We start from the raw sequence: 24,176 nt of genomic DNA on the forward strand, positions 1-24,176 counted from the left end.
ATTCCGAAGCAGTTAACGAGCGTCGAGAGGAGGCAACCGCCCTCGTCATTCTGCTGGGAGAAGACTCGAGTCTGCAGAGCTGGAAAGGAGGAAGAATTCAGAGACGAAGACTTCCATCAGCAACAGGCGCTGACTGTCCCTTCTGCCACGGTGAGGAGTGAGCCGATCAGCACGAGAAGCAAGGCGGCCACGGTGACTGAGTAAGGGAAAAGTAAAAAGAATAACCGGAGGATAAGGGCGGTGCACTCGACCACGGTCGAGGGGGAAAGGAGCCGGACAGAAGTCGGGCCCAGAGGCGCTGAGACTGGGGCAGCGTGGAGCAAGGAAGCCGCGGTACAGACAGGCTGGGGACGCAACGGCGTCGTGAGACAGCTAGACCGCGACCGGCGAAAAAGGCCGGGCAGCGACCGAAGCCACGAAGCGCTGCGACCGGGAGCGTAGGCGCGGGAAGATATAAAAACTCAGCCGCAGCCGGGGAGGGAAGCACCGGACTGCGAGAGGGCTGGGAGGCGCGATTGGGAGCCGAGCGAGCGGGAGAGGCAGAGCCGACCAAGGGAGACTGCGCGAGAGCCAGTCCAGCGGCTGAAACTGTTCTCCGTCAACGGGGTGTACCTAGAGCCGAGAGAGCGGGAGAGAGACCGAGCCCGAGCAAGGGGAACTGAGCGAGAGCCAGCCCAGCGGCTGAACCTGTTCGCCGTCAACGGGGTGTACCCAGCGCCGGTTGCCTTGCCGAGAAAAGGGAAAGCACTGAAGCTGACGCGCAGGCTGTGAATCTGAAAGCCAGCGGCCGTCGCCTGTGGGGGAAAGTGTACCCCTCCCGCTAGGGAAGAAACGCGGGAAGCCGCCATTAGGCGGGGAAGAAGACAGAAGCGGGAAACCGCCATTGAAGTGGGCGGGGAGAGAAGATAAGCGCGGGAAACCGCCATTTTCGCGGGAAAACCGTCATCTTAGGAAAAAAAAAATAAGTTAAAGAAATAATTCGGGGTGTTATCAGAAAGAGAGGAAGATGCCTAAGCGTGGTAACATCAACGATTTTAATGCCGAGGTAGAAGACTGGGCCACGTACGTGGAACGCATCGAGATCTATTGTGAGGCCAATAAAATAGAAGAAGATGACAAAGCTATAACCTTGCTAAACTCGATGGGCGCGAAGACATACGGGCTCTTGAAGTATCTACTATCACCAGCTAAACCGGCGGATCAGACTTTCGATGATATTGTGGCTGTTCTGAAGGATCACTTGAACCCCACACCGTTGATGTTGGCGGAACGATTCAAATTCTATGCGAGAACGCAACGGAAAGACGAAAGCAACGCAGAATACTTGGTCAAACTGCGTAGACTAGCGAAATACTGCCAGTTTGGAGGGAATCTGACAGAGGCATTGCGAGACAAGTTCGTGTGCGGGTTGGCAAAGGAAGGAACGCAAAAGCGACTACTCGAAGAGAACGACCTTACACTTGACAGGGCTGTCCTTATTGCAGCATCGCACGAAGCCGCAGCGAAGGGAACTGCGGAAATGCAGCTAAAGACAGCAGCACTAAGTGTGGATCAAATTACCTCGACAACAACAAAATGCTATCGTTGTGGGAAGACCAACAACCAAAGGACCAACAACCAAAGGAAGCCATCACAGGAAAAGTACAACAAGGTACACAAGGTGGCTGAGAAGAGTTCAGACGAACAGAATTCAGACTCAGACCCAACGGCCAGGAGCTGGGTAGTCTGAGAATTCACAATGTGAGTAAGGAAGCTGACCTACAAACTATCTGGGTCATGCTAAAAATAGCTGGAATCCAAGTGAAAATGGAGTTGGACACTGGATCAGCTCTTTCAGTCATAAATCGAAGGGATTACCACCGGCTATTCTCACATATACCCTTAAGAGATACCAAGTTCGTATTGCAGACATACATGGGGCATAAAGTATACCCCATGGGAAAGATAAGAGTTAAAGTGAGAGATAGGGGTAAAGAACACCCAAGAATGAACTTATACGTACTACATGAGGGAGGACCACCACTTCTAGGACGGGAGTGGATCAAGAAAATAGACATGGAATGGCACTATCTAAAAGCCATAACGAGTGAGGACTCTGGGCAGACAATCAGCTCAGATTCTGAAACCAACCCAAATATGAAAGACAAGGCTGAAATGGACTTGCCGACGAAGGTTGGAAAAACGAAGGCATGCATAAAGGCTTATGCTCCAGAGAAGAACAAAGTTTCAGAACAGAACTCCACCGAACAACGACAACCGTTCACCTTTAAGAGAACTATTTTAGGTGTGGCACTACTTTGTTTGGCTTCTGTATACGGTAATACCGACGGTGACCACACCAGTATATAAGTGTTGTGCCAGGAGTTATTGGGCAGATTCGCCCTGACCTTCGAATAGTAAAGTCCTGTTTTAAGTTACTCTTGGAGTCTGTGTATTAATTAACTAAACAACCCACAGACTTTACAGGGCCTACAGTTGAATGTTTTGTGTGCCTCTTCGTATGCGTGCCCTGAGAGCAGATCACCATCACTGCTGTTTTTTCACCCTCTGTTGCATTTTTATACTGGGACGCGATCCTTATCTTTTCTGAGTTTCCCCTTATGCATAGTACAGTAAAAATCAAAAGAACAAAGAAAAATAGGGAAGGAGAAAAAAATCTAAAGAGGGGAACAAGAGAGGAGCAGAAGCCAGAAAATAGCAGGAAGGAGGCCTGAGAGAGAGAAGGAATAAACAAGGAAAGTTTTTAAAAGAGCTAATTATACAATACTGAATGTGAGGCACCAGCAGCTCCCCTTGACTACTCAAGTTATTTATCATTTTAAATCTCGATTTGTGAGGAATGCCTAAAGATCCACTTTGCTTTCTGTTAGGTAAACGGAATTGATTTAAGGAATGCAACTCACGAAGAAGCAATCACCGCATTGAGACAGACACCACAAAAGGTGCGACTCACTGTCTTCAGGGATGAAGCACAGTACAAGGATGAGGAGAATTTAGATGTGTTTTTTGCAGACCTTCAGAAGAAAGTCGGCAGAGGATTAGGCCTGAGTATTGTGGGAAAACGGTAAGTAAGATAATTGGCTTCCTTCACGATCTTTGTTAAAAATTAAGATTGCACAGTGTACATGAACGTATAATTTTCTTCAGGACCATGTGTTAGATTCTTACTATGATCAAGAAACTGCCTGTTTATAGTACTTCTACACAACAGATCGCTGCTGATGATGTGATGTTTTTAGTAAAAGTACTGTAGGTGAAATTTTCCAATGGAGATAATTTTGAATCCTTTTATTAATGTTGATGATAACATCATGTCCAAATGATTCATTCAAAGTTAAATTTATTTAAAAATAACAGCAGATTCAATCTGTCTAGAAGCTTTTCCAGCACCAGCATAAGCAGAAAGGAGCAGCTGGGCAACAGTGTGCAGTAGTACATCTATTCTTGTAATGCCAACAGAAATAGATAAATATAGCGGACTCCTTTGTTGCATTGTTTTTAGCTTCTTTACTAGTAAAGAACTTTTATAAAATGCCCCATTATTTAACAGGTTTTTCACTTGGTTCGTCCAAGACTATTATAATAGAGTTGTAGTAAGGTAGGATCTAGTTCTGTTTTTCTTAGCTCAGATTGCCCCTATAAGAATTGCTTATATTGGATGAATAAATAAGAAGTGAACTAGAGGTGCTGCACCTGAATATTTATTCCTGTTACATTTTAGGAGCAGGCACTGTATACATGTTCTGAAGGGATGGGGCTTTTATTCAGCATAATATTTAAGTTTTAAATATTGTTTGCTGTGGACAGTTGGATATAAGTTGTTAGGATTTATATGACCCAATTAATAAAATAATGCCACAAAACTGTATTTAAAAAAAATGCTGGGTAGGAGCAGGACATTGGTTTAGACCCATTGGTGCTCTAATAAACTGTGCATAGAGTGATGAGATCAGGGTCGTGCCTACGTGGTAGGTTTCACGTGCCATTGGAATAGGTGCTGAGTAGCGTGCGGGCACTTTCCTGTAGGGAAAGTTGAACATGAACATGAAGTTCTCTCGTCTTTTCCTTCCTTCCTCCCTATACCAAATATCATCTGCTCCGTTCCCAGTAAACAGCCTAAAAGCAGCATTGGAAGTAGTTTTCTTGCTCACCCTTAGTTAATTGTAAAAGAAAACCAAAAATGGGGCTGGAGTAAAAGCTGCCTTGAAATATGAGAGACAGATATAGGCTGAAGGGGTAATGTTCTGTCTTTGCATTCCTGGTGCGGAGCCTCAGCCTCTGAGAGTACATATTGGAAATACTCATGCACGCTGCACCATTTTCTGACCATTCAGGGGCATGGAAAATCATGTATTAGAAATTAGAATTTCCAATATGTACTCTTAGTGCACAAGACATCCCACTGAAAATGTGGTTGGAACATTAACCCTTAAACATTGTCTTGCCATTATATTTATAGCTCATATAAGTTTAAAGAGCTTGTAATACTGATATAGTTTACAAATTAGCAGTATTATGTGGAGCTTCACCTCCATGTACTTTATCACCATATCGTGTGACATCACAAGAATAACTTGAACTGAATTGTAAATACTTTAACAGGAATGGAACAGGAGTATTTATCTCAGACATTGTTAAAGGTGGGGCTGCTGAACTCGATGGGAGACTTATGCAAGGAGACCAAATCTTGTCAGTAAATGGAGAGGATGTACGGAATGCTTCTCAGGAGACTGTGGCAACAATATTAAAGGTAAACTTGAAGTAACTACATTAAAACCTGATTTTTTTAAGCCTCGACTACCGAGAGTACACATTGGCCCGGATTTTGCAGTAAAAATAACGGTGAAGCTATCGGCGCTCCCCATTATCAAACAGTAAGTCGGATTAGCAACTTTCAGCAACCCCACATGCACAATTCCACGCGGAAATCAGAAAGTTGCTGCCCGAGTTGCCCTGCTCCTCCACAAGCTTCGCTATACTATTAAAACACATGGAAGGGCGTGAAGTTGCAGTACTTACGTGATAGATACCCACTAAACTCACCAGAAAAAGTTGGGGCTTGTCCATTCCAGTGTAAATACCCTTTTAACGGTGTGATAAGTCTTAATTGCTGCCAAACAACCGCTCTGGTACGGAAAATTAACTTTTACAAGTGTGGAGTCTCATTCCTTCAAATTTTAATTCTTGTTGGAGATTTAAAAATTAAAACATTTAAATGAAAACTTTTTTTACTTTTCTTTTCTGTCTCTTTTAGCTCTCTTAATCCCATCTTTCTTTCTCTTTATTTTGTTTTCTGTACATGATTTGGCATTGAATTAACTATTCTAACTTACACTTCCTGGTTCAGACTTTGGGGGGGTTAAATTGGCTAATCCCCAAAAACGGGCATGGGGATTGCGGTACACGATTAACCTGTGCCCATTCATTGCATTGCAGGCAAAATGCTAACTTTGTGCCGCCTGCTGTTTTAAATGATTGCTGTGTGCAACCAGCGCTACCTGCGCTGTTCATTGTCTGCACGCATTAGCAGCAAGCCCGATATCATGAGTGGCTATCGCTATTTAAAGGCAGCCTGCACCTCTTTAAGGGGGAGGTGCATTGTGGCTGCAAGAAGTGGTGGGAGTTTTTTGAAATCTGAATCGGGGCTGTGATACTTTGAGGAATGGCTGAAAATGCGAGAGAGAGTGAGCACCAAGGTTTTCTGACAAAGCACTGGCGGTCTTGGTGCAAGACGTGGACAGAAGGAAGTTATCCTGTATCTGCAGGGGGACAGGAGGCCCTCCAGATATATGCTCAGGAGTCAGAGGGAAGAGGTAACAGCGGAGGTCAATGCCAGGAGTGTTGCTCCAAGCACATGGATGCAGTGCAGGAAGAAGTTTAACGATCTGACATGAGTTATCAAGGTGAGTGAGTTCATCTGCAAATAGCATATCCTACCAACTGCACCACTAGCCTCATCCACTGCTCAATTCACTACACCCCCATCACCCATCTACCAACAATCTCTATCAATCAGATGCTTTACTTCACCTTCACACACTTAGCACTGTTGCAAGTCTCTCATCCACAACTCACAGCTCACACTCACTGACAGCTATTCAACTATGACAGCCACATCGAATGCTGTCCTTCCCCTGCTTTGAGGTTACAGTTGTGGCTGCAGCAGTTGGCAGATTTCAGCCACAACCTCTTGTGAAGTGAAGACATCTCATGTATTGGTCCTCATTGAAGTTGAGGCAAGAGAATTGCTCCCTGAAGACCCTCGGCAGATATGGCCTTCTGATGAGAGCCCTTCTCCCCCTCTTTTTCCTCCCTCTTCTAGTAGCTTGTCCTGCTCTGCCTGGCCTCTCTTCATTCTCAGTCATGTTCAATTCCCAGAGGAAGCTCTACCAGGACACCCATGTTTGGAAGCCACTTGTTTCAGCACAAGCTTTTAAGTGAACAAAAAAATGCTTCAGCACCAGCCAGACCACTCCCTGTAGACTATTCAAACTTTAGCCAAGTATAGGAAAGCTCAAAAAAACATGTACAATTGCACCAGCAGCTAGATGAAATAATCCAGCAACTAACCTGAAAGTAGTTCATGATTCCTTTTAAAAAGCGCTGGTGAGGGTCCTTCATTCTGTTTTACATTGTGTTCAGCTGTGTGAGGTTAAGACAGGGCTGGAGTGTGCTGTTGGAAAATGGCAGCACTGGCATCAAATCAGCTTTGTACACTGATTGGCATCATGATCTGCCTGTTCTGCATGCTGCCAGTGATCGTTAGGTTCGTGTGCGCAAACCCCTTTACCAGGATGGCGTTCTGCGAAGTTTCCATCAGAAGTGCACACCTCGGACTCCATTTTCGAGCGTTAGGTGGCCGCGTAGCGCCTAAAAAACGGGCACTGTGCTGCCCAATTTAACCCCCTGAGTCTCTCAGTAAGGATTCTTCAGTCTGATTGGTTAAGGACATACACAGGTCCCAGATACCCTGTAGAGGGCGCTGCGCCAAAATTACTTTATAATCACATCAATTTCCAGTGTAAAAGTCCATAGAAAGTCTGTGGGTAAGTGTAATGAATGGCTAGCGCCGTTTGTTCGCCGCTGACAGCAAAATCTGGGCCATTGGAAATACTCATGTACACTGCACCGTTTTCTAACCATTCAGGGCCATGGAAAATCATTCATTAGAAATTATAATTTCCAGGATGTGCTCTAAGTGCACAAGACAGCCGAGTAAAAGTGTGAAATTAGAATATTAACCCTTAAACATTTTCTTGCAATTAAATTTATAGCTCATAATTTAATTGCTTTGGACTTCCTTATTCTCAAAAGTTTTGTTATTTTCTTCAGTGTGCCCAAGGATTGGTTCAGTTGGAGGTTGGTCGCCTGAAGGCAGGGTCATGGATTTCATCAAGGAGAACATCACAAGGCAGTCAGGTCAGGATCTTTTGTTCTATAAACACCGTAGTCCATTTCCTGATGGGAATTGCTGAAAGTTATTCATAATTTCCTAACTTTGTATAACGCCAAGCATATTTTAATTGAAATAATGTCTGTCTCTTAGCATTCTTGCAGTTCATTGGAATATCAAAATGCAATGCAGTGAAATGATAAAAAAAAAGTTATTGTTGGTCTGAACCAGTCTGATGTACCCACTTATGGCAAGTGACATATGAAAAGATCTGGAAGCAGGCCACCTGTCCGAGCCATAGCTGACGAATATTTGCCAATGATGTAATACACATAACTTCAACGTCACTTAACGATCTGTATTTGCTCCAACGTCCTCTGGACCTGGAAGACCATGTTGATATGCCTTACCACCTCCTTCCATGCACCTCGGCCAATGTGGGTGCATCTTTATTATTAATGCATGCAACCCCAATTTACCCAGGATTGCAAAATCGGGGTTGTATTTTCATCTTGGGGATCAGATGATAACTTTAAACCACTCAAGCTGTGGTCTTGATGTTTACGCTGACATCTGAACTTCTCAAGGAGACTATAGCCTTATTGCACATTCCCAAAGCTCCATATAACTTTGTATCTAAACTTTTAGATTCTGTTCATTAAGTAAAAGGATGCTTTGCATTTTAAAAGCAATAATTTTCTGTTAATGTATGCAAAAGGCAACAACAGGCAACCAATTGTGTTTGATAAAATGTTAATTTTGTGAACTAGGAAAGCATTAAATATCAAAGCTGTGAAAAAGCAACGATTATCAGTGGCTTCTAAATATTACATTGATAGGTCATCAAAAGAAAATCAAAAGTGATGAACTACGAAACGGAACTGCAAGGCCTAAATTACTCTAAGAAGTCACACAACACCAGGTTATAGTCCAACAGCTTTATTTGAAATCACAAGCTTTCGGAGCGCTGCTCCTTCGTCAGGTGAAGTGGAGAAATGCATAAAGACACAACTTATATAGTCAGAGAATCATGTCAGATGTTTACAGGTAATGTTTCCAACTGCCATTTATCACACCTCGGCAGAGAGATAATCACAGCAATCAAAGGTGTGAATGGTGTCCAAACAGGTCAGTCAGGAAAACATTACATCAAAGAACAATGAGGTGGGGTCACAAGGGGTCAAATATTGCAGATGCTGGGGTCTGTATGAAAAACAAAAAAACAGACAAAAAAACATTTTTTTTGCTGGAAATCACAGCAGGTCCAGCCGCACCTGTGTAGCGAGAACAAGCCAATGTCGACTCGAGTCTGGATGACCCTGCGTCAGGTGGGGTTACATGTAGCGTGACATGAACCCAAGATCTCGGTTGAGGCCGTCCTCATGGGTGCGGAACTTGGCTATCAGTTTCTGCTCGACGATTTTGCGTTGTCGTGTGTCTCGAAGGCCGCCTTGGAGAATGCTTACCCGAAGATCGGAGGCTGAATGTCCTTGACTGCTGAAGTGTTCCCCGACTGGGAGGGAACACTCCTGCCTGACGATTGTTGCGCGGTGTCCGTTCATCCGTTGTCGCAGTGTCTGCATGGTCTTGCCAATGTACCATGCTCCGGGGCATCCTTTCCTGCAACGTATGAGGTAGACAACGTTGGCCGAGTCACATGAGTATGTACCTGGTGGGTGGTGTCCTCACGTGTGATGATGGTATCTGTGTTGATGATCTGGCATGTCTTGCAGAGGTTGCTGTGGCAGGGTTGTGTGGTGTCGTGGTCGCTGTTCTCCTGAAAGCTGGGTAATTTGCTGCGAACGATGGTCTGTTTGAGGTTAGGCGGCTGTTTGAAAGAGAGTAGTGGAGGCGTGGGGATGGCCTTAGCGAGGTGTTCGTCGTCATCGATGACATGTTGAAGGCTGCGAAGAACATGGCATAGTTTCTCCGCTCCGGGGAAGTACTGGATGACGAAGGGTACTCTGGTTGTGTCCCGTGTTTGTCTTCTGAGGAGGTCTATGCGATTTTTCGCTGTGGCCCATCGGAACTGTCGATCGACGAGTCGAGCGTCATATCCCGTTCTTACAAGGGCGTCTTTCAGTGTCTGTAGGTGTCCATCGCGTTCCTCCTCGTCTGAGCAGATCCTGTGTATTCGCAGTTCCGCACCCATGAGGACGGCCTCAACCGAGATCTTGGGTTCATGTCACGCTACATGTAACCCCACCTGACGCAGGGTCATCCAGACTCGAGTCGACATTGGCTTGTTCTCTCTACACAGATGCGGCCGGACCTGCTGTGATTTCCAGCAAAAAAAAATGTTTTTTGTCTTTTTTTGTTTTTCATGCAGACCCCAGCATCTGCAATATTTGACCCCTTGTGACCCCACCTCATTGTTCTTTGATGTAATGTCTTCCTGACTGACCTGTTTGGACACCATTCACACCTTTGATTGCTGTGATTATCTCTCTGCCGAGGTGTGATAAATGGCAGTTGGATACATTACCTGTAAACATCTGACATGATTCTCTGACTATATAAGCTGTGTCTTTATGCATTTCTCCACTTCACCTGACGAAGGAGCAGTGCTCCGAAAGCTTGTGATTTCAAATAAAGCTGTTGGACTATAACCTGGTGTGTGTGACTTCTTACATTTGTCCACCCCAGTCCAACTCCGGCGTCTCCACGCCATAAATTACTCTAGGCATTTTGATAAAATCACTAAAGTGATTGGTGACAATAAAAAAAACCCACATTATTTCCAGTTGGAAGTTAAAAAAAATCACAATTTCCAATTGGAAAATATTAATTGCAGTGATTTTCTTTTATTGTAACATAAATCCTTAATTATCACATGCTCTGCTGTCTTGTAAAAAGAAAATGCAGTAAATCAATCTACATCTGAAAGAGGAAAGTAAATGGTGAGTTTTGATAAAGCTTTACACCCAAAATACTAAGCTATGTCTCTCTTTCAGATAATGATTAACCCTCTGTGAATTTCTAGCATTTACTGTTTTTATTTCAGACTTCCAGCATTTGGCTTTTTCCTCTAGCTCCACAGTTTCACGGGGTTTGGGGGGGTGGTGGGGTGGAGAGATAGAAGGAATTGGCAATGTTGGTAACTGTTGATCCCCAAGTCCAGCTAACTATTCTGATTTGTGGCTATCATGAGCGCAATATAGTTTGACTTGTCATATGGGACTGAAAATAAACTCTTCCTTCAATTCTCAGTTCCTAGTAAATAGCCCAAAAAGATTAGGCTGAAGCTGTAGACTGAGTCAGGTATGCATTTGACCTCAATTGGCACAGCGTTTTGCCTTCATATCTAATTGCCTTCTCCCCATGTAAATTGGATAACCCTGATTAATGACAGTTTCTTTTGGATCTAAATTAGATGAGCCAAGTAAGTGCCATCAGTAATCCTCCAACTTTTGGAGCTGCTGTGACCACGTCACAAAACGTTTTTGCCAGCAAGAAGAGTTCAGCTGACGCCTCACAAAGGAACTCAGGTAAAATGTCAGAATTAGATGAATGATATGTTCTGAATTTCCAAACTTAAGTCTCTGGCCACGTTGGGGTAATTTTCACCTTCACCAGCTGGGCGGGTTCTACAACAGCTGGATAATCCACCCTGCCAAATTACTGCCAGGCGGTGAAGGTGAAAATGACCCCATTGATTCTTCTGTATCTTCCACTATAAAGTTAAACCTCCAGTAGAAAGTATAGATCCCAAAACCTTGTTCTCTTCTGTGTTGTTACTTGATGTTTGTATACTGATATTTGATTCTTAAGCAGTAACTGAATTCCATAAATAATGTGGAAATGAATTCACTTCAACAGTGCAGTTATAAATGTAATTGTGTAAATGCAACTAATTTGAAGGGAACTATTTAAACACAAAACAAAAATGAGTCAAGGCCATTCAGCCCTCCAATCCTTCCACATAATATGTATAATCTATTTCATCATGCACTCTTCTGAGGCAGATATCCCTCAACGTAATCTAGAAAAGCTTCACAATAAACATTCATCTTCAAATCTTCAGTATTGAACTCTAGCCTGCTGCCTTTCATAGGCAACAGCCAATCAGCTAAACCAAATGCAATACACGCCATTGTTTAAATAAGCTGCAACAATGAATGTATTAGCCTGCTCCAGTGACTCAGCGAATTTATCCATTGACTAGCAGAGCCATAGATACCAGGAAGGTCCCAGATTCAATCCTCGGCTGTGCTAAGATAGCTAATTAACTGGGATTGATTAATGCGAGTGCTATAATTGTTGTCATTGCACCTAGTTCACCAAGGTTAGGGAGAGGGAAATCAACTGTTCTCATTCATCGCTATCCAACAGCCCCTGCTGGAAGCACTTATGTATGAACAGGATTGGGCTCTCCTGTAATGGTCTATATAGTTGAATAGTCTGCCTACTCGCACATTAATAAAGAGCTTCAACAGAAGAGGGGGAGGAAGAAAACAGGTGAGGAAAAAAAAATATTTTTTTTAAGTACTGGATTGCTTCAACACTGAAACTATCATGAATAAGCTCTACTGATTCTCTGCTCTGCAGTAGCCCTGCCAATATACTTTAATGTTTGCTAGAAAGTATGTCATTGCACTTTGCATAACGTGTTGCCCAGCAGTAACATCTAGGCATTATACTATAAGTTTAGAATTATAACTTTTCTATTCAACACAGTTTTTAATGCTATTTTATAGTTTCTCAACATTTGGAAAAATTTAATTTAATATCCATGTCAGTCAGTAAAATGTGACTGAGACCATCTAATAATGAGTTTTGTATCACTTTGAATCTTTTAAGGTTCAGATACAGGACTGAGAACTGTGGAAATAACAAGGGTGAGTGTAATTTATTAATTACTTCTTAAAGTATGCAGGCAATGATTAATTGTCATAAAAAGTAAAATTTTCCTTTGGATATAAAATAGCTAAAGCAAAACAGCACTTAAAAATACTTACCAGCCATTAGATGCAGTGTTAGTTTCAATGAACAAATTCTGTGAAATAAACCATTTCACCATAAAGTTGGCTCTCGTGAATGAGAATTATCAGCGCTCCTGCATTTAAAAAAAAAAAAAAGTTTCACACATGAGATCACCATCTCCCACCTGAGGATCATGATAATGTGTAAAACAACAACTTGCATTTATATTGTGCTTTTAACCTAGAAAAAAAGTCACAAGGTGCTTCAGGGGAAAGAGGCACTGAACCAAAGGAGAGGTTAGCAAGAGTGCTCAAAGCTCAGTCAAAGAGGTGGGTCTTAAGGGGTGATCTTAAAGGAGGAGAGGAGGTGGAATGGATTAGGGAGGGAATGCCAGAGTGAGAGATGGGCAGCTGAAGGAACGGCTACCGATGCTGAGGTGAAGGGAAGGGGAATTGCACAAGAGATAGGAATCAGAGCAATGGAGAATCGTGGGGTGGGGACAGTTGTTGGGGCCAGGAGAAAATTATGAACATCGGGAGGGGTTGGACCATGGAGGGATATAAAGTCAAGGGTACAAATCTTAAAATTGAGACATTGGGAATGGGATGGTTCGTGAAAACGGTGGTGATGAGCTAGTAAGACTTGGGGGTGGAGGGGGAATTTTAACCCCATAAACGGATGGGTTGTGGTCGGGTGGGAGGTTAAAGAGTTAAAAATCTGAATCCCAACTCCAACTCGCCCACTTCTGGTTTTAACGGCGGCGAGGCAAGGGGGTGGACAGCCAGCCTGGTCCCTGGAGGCGGGTTGCCATTTTAAATATTGAGGCTTCGTGCCTCATGGTGATCCACCATTTTAAGTTTAACTCTGGCTGGTCAGGTTTCCTGGACCTAGGGGAGCCCACCAGCTAAAGGGAGGCAAGGACTGCCGGATCCAGGACGGTAATGCCTTTTCACTTACCTGCTGGAGCAGCGTTCCTGCCTCGCCAACCATCAGCTATTGGACATCCCCCCCTCCCCCACCCCATCACCAAATGCTTCCGCTCTCCCCACCCCCGCCACCCCCTCCGAGGGCTCCAACCTGCCCCCTGAGGCCTTCGATTCCCTCTCCGGCCCCTGATCACCCACCGGCTTTCCGACCTGCCCACCCTCCGGCCCTCGATCACCTTCCGTCCTCCCACCTCCGGAGGTGGACTACCTTGGAATTCAGAGTGGCAGTGAAAATCCTATATTTAAACTGTAGGACCTATTTTAATAGTGGGCTTTCACTGCAACTGTAAATCCAGGGATGGCCATAGTTTAAAGGAAGGAATGGAAAAAGAGAGAAGACACGAAGGGTACATTACTGCCACTTCCTGCAGTCATGTGGCAGGACTTAATTTGCTGCTTTCAGTCGCTTTCTTTGCCACGAGTGTACAGCTCAATAATGTGTCTCATGACTGAAAATCAAGTTGACAGCTTTGTGGTCAGCAGAGAAAACATTGAAAGAAACATCAAAAGTTTGCATAAAGAAGTGTTGATTTAAAACTGGATACTGTTTTTTGAAGTAGCCAGATCATAGAATCATAGAATGTTTACAGCACAGAAGGAGGCCATTCGGCCCATCGAGACTGTGCCGACTCTCTGCAAGAACACTTCAGCTAGTCCCACTCCCCTGCCCTTTCCCCATAGCCCTGCAAATGTTTTTCCTTCAGGTACTTATCCAATTCCCTTTTGAAAGCCACGATTGAATCTGCCTCCACCACCTTTTCAGGCAGTGCATTCCAGATCCCAGAATTGGACACAATACTCCAGTTGAGGCCGAACCAGTGTTTTATAAAGATTCTTCATAACTTCCTTGCTTTTGTGCTCTATGCCTTTATTTATAAAGCCCAGGATCCCGTAAGCTTTTTTAACCGCTTTCTCAACCTGCCCTGCCACCTTCAACGATTTGTGCACATATACCCCCAGGTCTCTCTGTTCACACATCCCCTTTAGGATTGTTCCCTTTAGTTTATATTGCCTCTCCTCATTCTTCCTACCAAAATGTATCACTTTGCACTTTTCTGCATTAAATTTCATCTGCCACATGTCTGCCCATTTCACTAGCCTGTCTGTCTTATTGAAGTCCATCACTTTCGTTCTCACTGTTCACTATACTTCCAAGTTTTGTCATCTGCAAATTTGGAAATTGTGCCCTGTACACCCAAGTCCAAGTCATTAATATATAATCAAGAAAAGCAGCGGTCCTAATACTGACCCCTGGGGAACACCACTGTATACTTTCCTCCAGTCCGAAAAACAACCGTTCACCACTACTCTGTTTCCTGTCACTTAGCCAATTTCATATCTATGCTGCCACTATCCCTTTTATTCCATGGACTTCAACTTTGCTGGCAAGCCTATTATGTGGCACTTTATCAAACGCCTTTTGGAAGTCCATGTACACACGTCAACCGCATTGCCCTCATCAACCCTCTCTGTTACCTCATCAAAAAACTCGATCAAGTTAGTTAAACACGATTTGTCTTTAACAAATCCGAGCTGGCTTTCCTGAATTAATCTACACTTGTCCAAGTGACAGTTAACTTTGTCCTGGATTATCGTTTCTAAAAGCTTCCCCACTACCAAGACTAAACTGACTGGCCTGTTGTTGCTGGGTTTATCCTTGCACCTTCTTTTGAACAAGGGTGTAACATTTGCAATTCTCCAGTCCTCTAGCCCCACCCCTGTTTCTAAGGAGGATTGGAAGATTATGGCCAGTACCTCTGCGATTTCCTCCTTAACTTCCCTCAGCATCCTAGGATGCATCCCATCTGGTCCTGATGACTTATCAACTTTAAGTACAGACAGCCTTTCTACCTCTATCAATTTTTATCTCATCCAGTATCTCCACTACCTTCTCTTTCACTATGACTTTGGCAGCATATTCTTCCTTGGTGAAGACAGATGCAAAGTACTCATTTAGTACCTCAGCCATGCCCTCTGCCTCTATGCGTAGGTCTCCTTTTTGGTCCCTAATCAGCCCCACCCCTCCTTTACTACCCGTTTATTATTTATGCCTGTAGAAGACTTTCGAATTCCCTTTTATGTTCGCTGTCAATCTATTCTCATATTCTCTTTTGCCCCTCTTATTTTCTTTTTCATTTCCCCTCTGAACTTTCTATGTGGTTCTATGTCTCTACGGATCTGTGTTGAAGAGAGCAGATAAGAAAACATATTAGATTATACCTTAAAAAGGACAGCAGAGTAGTTGTATTTACTCATAATATAGTCTAGTGGCCGCTTGCAGCCAAACGTATTATTTCTCATTTACACCAGGTAAATTAAGTGTGAAACAGAAGTTGTTTTGAATCTGGAACTCGCAACCACAAGGAGTAGTTGAGGCAAATAGCATAGATACATTTAAGGGGAAGCTAGATAAGTATAGGACAAAGAAAGGAATAGAGGGTTATGCTGATAGGGTTACATGAAGAGGGGTGGAATGAGGCACATGTGGAGCAAACACCAGCATGGACCAGTTAGGCCGAATAGCCTGTTTCTGTGCTGTGTTTTCCATTTATCCTGTGTGTCACAGGTGAGGTTTGTGCCAGTTGACTTCCAAGTTTTGAGCAGCATAAATCATTTTCTGAAGCAACACATGGCCACAAGGGAGGCAATATCAACATCAGTGAGATGATATGAATAGTATGTGGCATTATGTGGTTGTTTTTGTTTTTAAATGATAGACAGGCTCAGTTTGGAATTGATCTGCAAAGCTACCCTGTTGTGAGACAGCACAGATCCTATCTTTGATTGGACCCAGTATGTGATGTGAGCTCCTGCAGAGTAACTCTGGGTACTAAGGAGGTTTTTAGACAAAATAGCCCAGAATCCAATGCATTTGGGAAAATAAGTACTGGTTGATTTTTTTTCCCCTGTTCAGTGTATTTTTTGGTCTAATTATTTACAGGATTATTTATCTTTATCACAGGGACCAAATGATGCATTGGGAATTAGCATAGCAGGAGGCAAGGGGAGCCCTCTAGGTGATGTGCCGATCTTCATCGCCATGATCCAAGCCAGTGGAGTGGCAGCACGCACACACAAGCTAAAGGTGGGACAACAAAGTGGCATATGTCTTGTTGCAAATCTGCGGCAGTTATTGCAATGTAGCATTCACTCCAGGTGATAGATATGTTTACTGTAGTTTGCTTCAGTGCTAAAATGTTTAACCTCAGCTATCATTGTGCAATACCAACTGCTTCTGGAAGCAAAACATCTGCTTTCAATACATAAATTATTGAGTCCATTTTTGTGTTTACTAGATTTTCAGTTATACTGCAGTTTTGTTAATAATTAGTGTGTTGTCCAAACTCTCTCATCGTGCCCAATATGAAGTATAAATTAAGTATGGAATGTGAAAGGGCTGTTCAGCCCATCAATTCAGCTCCTTCCAACATGCCATGAACTGTTTGTTCTGTAAAGGATTCTTCAAATTAATTTAGTTCTCTAAGAAGATTAATTAACCACAAGTAAAACGTCCACAAAGATATAGGCCCAAAAACTGCGATCGGCGGCGTGGCTACGGAGTACGCGCCAACCTCCGAAAAGAATATGAACTTACCTTGTGTGAGGCCCCACATGTAGACTTGCTGTTCAGCGCTGCATTACATCACGAAGGCCAGGAGCGCAGCGTACAGCCTATGTGTAAGGGAAGACACGCCTGGGATGGCAGGAATGACGTATGAGGAGAGATTCACAGAAATCACAGAAACCCCACAGTGCAGATAGAGGCCATTTCGGCCCATCGAGCCTGCACCGACACATATCCCACCCTATCCCCGTAACCCCACGTATTTAATCCCCCTAACACTAAGGGTCAATTTATCATAGCCAATCAACCTAACCCGCACATCTTTGGACTGTGGGAGGAAACCGGAGCACCCGGAGAAAACCCACGCAAATACGGGGAGAATGTGCAAACTCCACACACAGTCGCCCGAGGCCGGATTCGAACCCGGGTCCCTGGCGCTGTGAGGCAACAGTGCTAACCACTATGCCACCGTGCTGCCAGTTGGGCTTATACTTACTGGAGTTTAGAAGATTGAGAGGGGATCTCATCGAAACCTATAAAATTCTGTCAGGCCTGGACAGACTAGATGCAGAAAGGATGTTTATGATGGCCGGGGAGTCCAGAACCAGGGGTCATAGTATAAGGATAAGGGGTAAGCCATTCAGGACTGAAATGAGGAGGAATTTCTTCACCCAGAGAGTGGTGAACCTGTGGAATTCTCTGCCACAGAGGGCGGTGGAGGCCAGTTCATTAAATATATTCAAAAAGGAGTTGGATATATTTCTTAAGGCTAAAGGGATATGGGGAGAAGGCAGGGACAGGGTACTGAATTTGGATTATCAGCCATGATCTCATTGAATGGCGGAGCAGGCTCGAAGGGCCGAATGGCCTACTCCTGCTCCTATCTTCTATGTTTCTATGTAAAATCTGTCAACTAAGCCACGCCCACAGAAACTTCTTCAGTCTCTTTCATTGAATTTACATTTTTAAAACTATTAATTAAACTGGTACTTGAACTTATTTCATGCATCAACATTTTGTTAAAATTATGTAACAAAATACCAACAATAATTTTGGCATCTGTTTTCCACTTGAAGGTTAAAAAATATAATTTGAGGTCAATAGAAAGATTCTCGTCCTTTGACCGTTTACTAAAGTGAAATAAATCGTTTAGCTGTTCAACCTTCTATTGAGGTTAAAACAGTTTCTGTCACTTGGGGAGTGTTTATGAAGTATGTATACTGAATTTATACAATAACTATACTGAATTCTAGTTTTACAGCATCAAAAGTGGTATCATCCTGATTCCATAAAGAGGAAATTGCACTACACTGGATAATACCAATTATAAACAGTCAAAATGTCCAGTTTGCAATTGCTATCGCAGTACTACTTTGGCAACCAAATGATGTACAGTAGATTAAAAAAAAAGGGGAAACATTCTTAAATGAAGCAGATTAAAAAGGTGCTAGGTATCATGGGTGTGGATTTAAGCCTTTTGGATTAAAGAAAATCTGAGTATTTAACTTCAGCGTGCTTTAGCAGCAGAATCCATTGCCATTTGAGTGTTTGTAAAAAAAAAAAATATATATATATATATAACAACTGTGGTACAATACCAAATCCATGATGAGCTAAACTTGCTGCTTGGAATTCCGATTGCGAAACAGTAATGCTGGTGGATATTGAGGAGAATGGAAATGAATACCAGTGTAAAGAATGCAACCCGGATTGCCCGCTGTGACTATCAAATCAGGAAAAGGACTGGCACTTTGAAATATGACAGACAAATCTTTTAAAAAGTCACCATCAAAAAGGTATTCAGAAAATCCTGATTCGTTTGCTACAAACACTACAGAACAAAGTAAACTGTAACAAACTATCAATTCCATTAATTAGATTTAGAATTACGGCTCGAGGTCACCTTGACTAAAACACAATCATGCCCTATAAACAGGAAACTTTTTTTTATCCGGCACCAACGGGACCGGCGTGTTGCCGGTTTATCAAAATTTCCAGATGACGGAGTTATCTACCGAGACTATTTTTAACAAAGAAAAAATTAAAAAATCAAGAAATGTGCAGTATACAGTAATTGGGTACTCACCTACAGAATGTTGTGTTAAATGGATGGTGGAAGATGCTTTTAAGTACAGTAATGCCAGTTGAGGGTAATGCAATGCAATGACTACCAGCAGCGTGGGAAACACACAGTAACCCTGTAAAATGGTGGATCAGAAGAGACTACCGGCAGCGCGGGAGAGTCAGACTCCTGTTACAGGGGCATTGAGGTGTTCTGACTCCCGACAGCACCAAGAAGCCAAGTAGTGGCAGTTTGGAGAACTACCCCCACTGACTAACTCGACCACTGCGGGAGACTCGGCAACATTGCTGGTTATTGAGGTGTTGTTTTCAGAGCAAGAATTTTGCCGGCCAATAGAGAATTCCGGATATTTAGGTGCCGTTTAAACGAGAGTTTCTTGTATTATCCTGTCAAAGGTCCATTAGTGAGAAATGTAACAATAACTTTACGACAGATTGCGATTCAACAGCACTGTATGGCGTTGGCAATGATCCTTTTGATTTACTAAAAACCATGCACATAAGACACCAGCTGTGGAGCAGCCTTAAATGTATTATATAAAATAATTAAATAGCAAAATGGTTTTATTTCATTCATTTGGAGGAAATATTAATGATTTGTGCTGAATGTTCTTGATCATACAATTGGAGTGCAGAAAACATTGATAATTTTAAATATTGATTGTCATATTTTTAATATTTTTAAATGTTGCCACTAGGTACATGTATTTTATTGTGAAGTGATACCGGAACGGTTAACAATCCTTTCAGACACACTGTGAAATCAGTGGAGAGACCACATAGAGCCAATCCTCTCTGCTGCAAAAAAAACTTTAATTCTTAGGATATGTTAAGCGGTATGTGTTCAGTACAAGTAGTTCGTTTCTGTTGGTGGTTTTCTGATAACAGTATAATTTCAATTTTACAGATTTTGCACGTTTTAGGGTAAAAGTTGTATTGCTTACAGCTAATTCTGCAGTTTGCTGTCAGTGTTCACTACAAATGAGTTCCTTTCACGGTGAAACAGGCTCCTGCGCCTGCTTTCACTAACCATAACATTTTCAGTCATAATTGCTGGGCAGTTGGTGGGCAATTAGCCCAACTCTGCACCAGCAATGAGTATTGCCCAAGTGCATGCGGAAATCCCGAACCTGCAGTCAATTTCAACGGTGGCGCCGTCATACCCACCGCAAAATCTGCCCCATAAGTTTTTACCTCAAAGTAATGAAATCACTTTAGAGAAGATGTGTAGACAAATTCCTGGTGGGCTCAATTTCAGGGAAATCCGGCAAATCCCAGCATGACATTTCACAGTTCCCCTCTGATCTCTCCAGCTTAAACAAAATTAAGAAAGGTAATTGCTTTTTACCCTTGCAACTACTGTCTAAATGTTCCTACATCGGTACTTTCTCAAGATATGGAAGACATGCAGTTGTTTTTTTGTTGTTGTTAACTCTCAGATCATCTTAAATGTTTTGGTCTATCCATGATTGACAGTGGTTTTCAGAATGCCTATTCCACTGATGATCTTGTTGTATATGTTACATACCTCTGCTCTGCTCTTAAACACTTGGTGAATCATTTGTCATTGCCTTGGATATCTCCAAAGGCTCAGACAGGATCCAGCATTGTGCACTTGTAAGCAAGTTACAATCATATAGTAGCAAAATACTGTGGATGCTGGAAATCTGAAATAACAGCAGAAAATGCTGGAAATACTCAGCAGGCCAGGCAGCATCCGTGGAGAGAGAAACAGAGTTAACGTTTCAGGTCTGGAACCGTTCATCAGAACTGGAAAAAGCTGGAAATGTAACATATTAAGCAGAAGCAGAGCCGGGGGGGGGGTGGTGGCAGGGGGGGGTTTAGGAGGGGAGGAAGGAATTGAAAGAACATACTGTGAAAATGTTGCAAATGGGAATGGCAAAATCATACAGCATGAAAAATGGGGGCAGGGATTATTATCTGAAATTGTTGAACTCGATATTGAGTCCGGCAGGCTGTAAAGTGCCTAATCGAAAGATGAGGTGCTGTTTCTCGAGCTTACGTTGGGCTTCATTGGAACAATGTAATAGGCCGAGGACAGAGAGATCAGAGTGGGAGTGAAGCGGTGAATTAAAGTGACAGGCGACCGGAAGCTCAGGGTCACCCTTACGGACTGAACGGAGGTGTTCCGCAAAGCGGTCGCCCAATCTGCGTTTGGTCTCCCCAATGTAGAGGAGACTACATCGTGAGCAGCGAGTACAGTATATTAAATTGCAAGAAGTACAAGTAAATCACTGTTTCACCTGGAAGGGGTGTTTGGGGCCCTGGACAGTGGGAAGGGAGGAGGTAAAAGGGCATGTGTTGCATCTCCTGCACTTGCACGGGAAGGTGCCAGGTGAAGGAGAAGGGCTGTTGGGGGTGATTGAGGAGTGAACCAGGGTGTCGCGGAAGGAGCGGTCCCTTCGGAATGCTGAAAGGGGAGGCGAGGGGAAGATGTGTTTGGTGGTGGGATCACGTTGGAGGTGGCGGAAATGGTGGAGGATGATCCGTTGAATGTGGAGGTTGGTGAGGTGAAAGGTGAGGACAAGGGGAACCCTATCATGGTTCTGGGAGGGAGGGGAAGAGGTGAGAGCAGAAGTGCGGGAAATGGAACGGACACGGTCAAGGGCCGTGTCAACCACAGTAGAGGGGGATCCTCGGTTGAGGAAAAAGGAAGACATGTCGGAAGCACTGGTATGGAAGGTGGCATCGTCAGAACAGACGCGGCGGAGACTGAGAAACTGGGCGAATGGAATAGAGTCCTTACAGGAAACGGGGTGGGAGGAAGTGTAGTCCAGGTAGCTGTGGGAGTCGGTGGGCTTGTAGTGGATGTTTGTCAAAAGCCGATCACCAGAAATGGAGACTGAGAAGTCAAGGAAGGGAAGAGTCAAAGATGGACCATGTGAAGGTGAGGGAAGGGTGGAAATTGGAAGTAGAGTGAATGAACTTATCTAGTTCAGGGCGAGAGCAGGAAACGGCACCAATACAGTCATCGATGTACCGGAAAAAGAGGTGAGGGAGGGGACCTGAGTAGGACTGGAACAAAGAGTGTTCCACATATCCCATGAACAGGCAGGCATAGCTAGGGCCCATGTGGGTTCCCATAGCAACATCTTTAATTTGGAGGAAATGAGTGGAGTCAGAGGAGAAGTTGTTCAATGTGAGAACAAGTTCAGCCAGGTGGCGGGGGGGTGGTGGTGAATGGGGACTGGTTGGGCCTCTGTTCAAGGAAGAAACGGAGTGCCCTAAGGCCATCCTGGTGGGGGATGGAGGTGTAGAGGGATTGGACATCCATAGTGAAAAGGAGATAGTTGGGGCCTGGAAACTGTTGAAGTGACGGAGGGCGTTGGAAGAGTCGCGAATGTAGGTGGGAAGAGACTGGACAAGGGGAGAAAAAATAGTCGAGATAGGAAGAGATAAGTTCCGTGGGGCAAGAACAGGCTGAAATGATGGGTCTACCAGGGCAGTCCTGTTTGGATCTTGAGAAGGAGGTAGAAGCGGGCTGTGCGGGGTTGGGGGACTATGAGGTTGGCGGCCATGGAGGGAAGATCTCCAGAGGAGATGAGGTCAGTGACAGTCTTGGAAACAATGGCTTTTTCCAGTTCTGATGAAGGGTCCCAGACCTGAAACATTAACTCTTTCTCTCTCCACGGATGCTGCCTGGCCTGCTCAGTATTTTCAGCATTTTCTGTTGTTACTACAATCATATAGTCTCCTGCCAAGTTAGGTTAATTGCTATCTAGTTTCTTCATAAGTCTTTCTATCTGTGCTTTAACAATGGCTCATCCTCTAACTTTTTTTCTGTTAATAGAATAATTCTCCTCTCCCATTCTAATTCTCTTCGCAGTAGTGACTTCCTATACTCATCATCCATCCCTCTTTTGCTGATGAATCTGAGAGCTTCATCAACTCCCTTCAAATTGCTGGCAAAATCTAACACTTGCTTTGAGTATAATGTGCTAGTGGGTTACAATGCTATCAATATAGATGAGAATAGACCTGTGAGTGTAAGCAAGGAATAGGCATAAGAACTGATAGGGCATAATTAAGCCATACAATTAAATAGCTTGGGATGTGGACATCTTTGACCTGGTATTAAACCACATCACAGAAATCAACACATCTGCACATTTTGTTATTTAAAATAAAAGGACTGTATTTGATCCAGTTAAAAATTGTTGCAGTTTTTTCAGTGGTGAATAATAACACATTTGGCCATAATTAATGTTCTTCAATGCGCAGCCCATAGTTAAGCTAATTATCCATTCTTTAGTTGTTCTGGGCCTGCCTATCCTACCAAATTTAACTGAATTTAATTTTTGAGGGTATTTTTCTCCACCTTTACCATGCACTATCTGCAGTCAAAAGGGCTTACAGGTGACCTATTCTCAGACCCCTCACAATGCCATGCTGAAACAGTTGCAAAGAGGTGCCAAAGGATGATTCTTGTTCTTATTTTCTCTCCCTCCCTCTGGGGAAGTGCCTGGCCACAGCTCGGTGTCTCTGCATTGCTGAAATAGCAGATTCTCTACTGCCAAATTAAACAGATGTTTAGCTTGAAAATATTATGAAGTCAAATAAGGGCCCTGAGCAGTTTTTTGAGAATTAAATCTCAAGTCCTTGGCAGCCACAAATCTCAGATGTTGCAACCTAGTCAGATGTCAATAGAGCACCTTGTGGTGACAGACTTGACCAGAGGATGAAAACCTGTCAACCCATATCGCACCCGTACAGCCTATATACGTGTGTAAACTGGGTTTCCGCCACACTTACAGTGCATTTATGGTGGCAGAGCTGGAGCAGCTCCAGTGAAATTCCCGGCCAATGTTTTGGGTGTGTTCATCAGGACTGGTCCCTTTAGGCTGGATGACTGCACTTGTAGAACAAAATGGACAAATCTGAGCATGACCAAGAATGTGAAGGGTGGGGGTGGGTGGATGTGGCAGAGAGTTAAAGGTAGACTTTAAGAGTTCAAATCTACCAACTACTTTCAGGAAGAGGCAGCTGATGGTGGTTGTTAAAAAAAAATTACATTATTTTCCTGAATTTTGTAAATCTGATGTCATACAAAAAAAACTATGGGGTATCCTAGCACTTAAGAGCAGAAGTAAGAGCATGAGTAGGCCTTTTGACCCTCCAACCCTGCTCCACCATTCAATAAGATAATGGCTAATCTTTGACCCGATCTCCACCTTCCCGCACTATCCCCATATCCTTTGATTATAAT

The 24,176-nt window shown here is 43.5% G+C and overlaps 1 protein-coding gene across 8 annotated transcripts in view; it reads left to right on the plus strand.

The window, feature by feature from the left end:
- The window catches only part of patj (PATJ crumbs cell polarity complex component), a 471,326-nt gene that overhangs the window by 400,791 nt on the left and 46,359 nt on the right, over nucleotides 1-24,176 (plus strand). For 7 of the 8 annotated variants that reach the window (XM_085982870.1, XM_085982876.1, XM_085982869.1 and 4 more), the window contains 6 exons: nucleotides 2,871-3,064; nucleotides 4,603-4,750; nucleotides 7,333-7,419; nucleotides 10,767-10,881; nucleotides 12,194-12,231; nucleotides 16,265-16,387. In XM_085982870.1, coding sequence (XP_085838996.1) covers nucleotides 2,871-3,064; nucleotides 4,603-4,750; nucleotides 7,333-7,419; nucleotides 10,767-10,881; nucleotides 12,194-12,231; nucleotides 16,265-16,387 — 705 coding nt within the window. Of the gene's footprint in view, nucleotides 1-2,870; nucleotides 3,065-4,602; nucleotides 4,751-7,332; nucleotides 7,420-10,603; nucleotides 10,738-10,766; nucleotides 10,882-12,193; nucleotides 12,232-16,264; nucleotides 16,388-24,176 lie in introns of those variants that run through there. The other variant, XM_085982875.1, reaches the window with a different exon arrangement.

The sequence above is a fragment of the Somniosus microcephalus genome, chromosome 3, assembly GCF_052327205.1.
Source record: "Somniosus microcephalus isolate GS21.2 chromosome 3, FLI_Smic_1.0, whole genome shotgun sequence".
Classification (NCBI taxonomy): domain Eukaryota; kingdom Metazoa; phylum Chordata; class Chondrichthyes; order Squaliformes; family Somniosidae; genus Somniosus; species Somniosus microcephalus.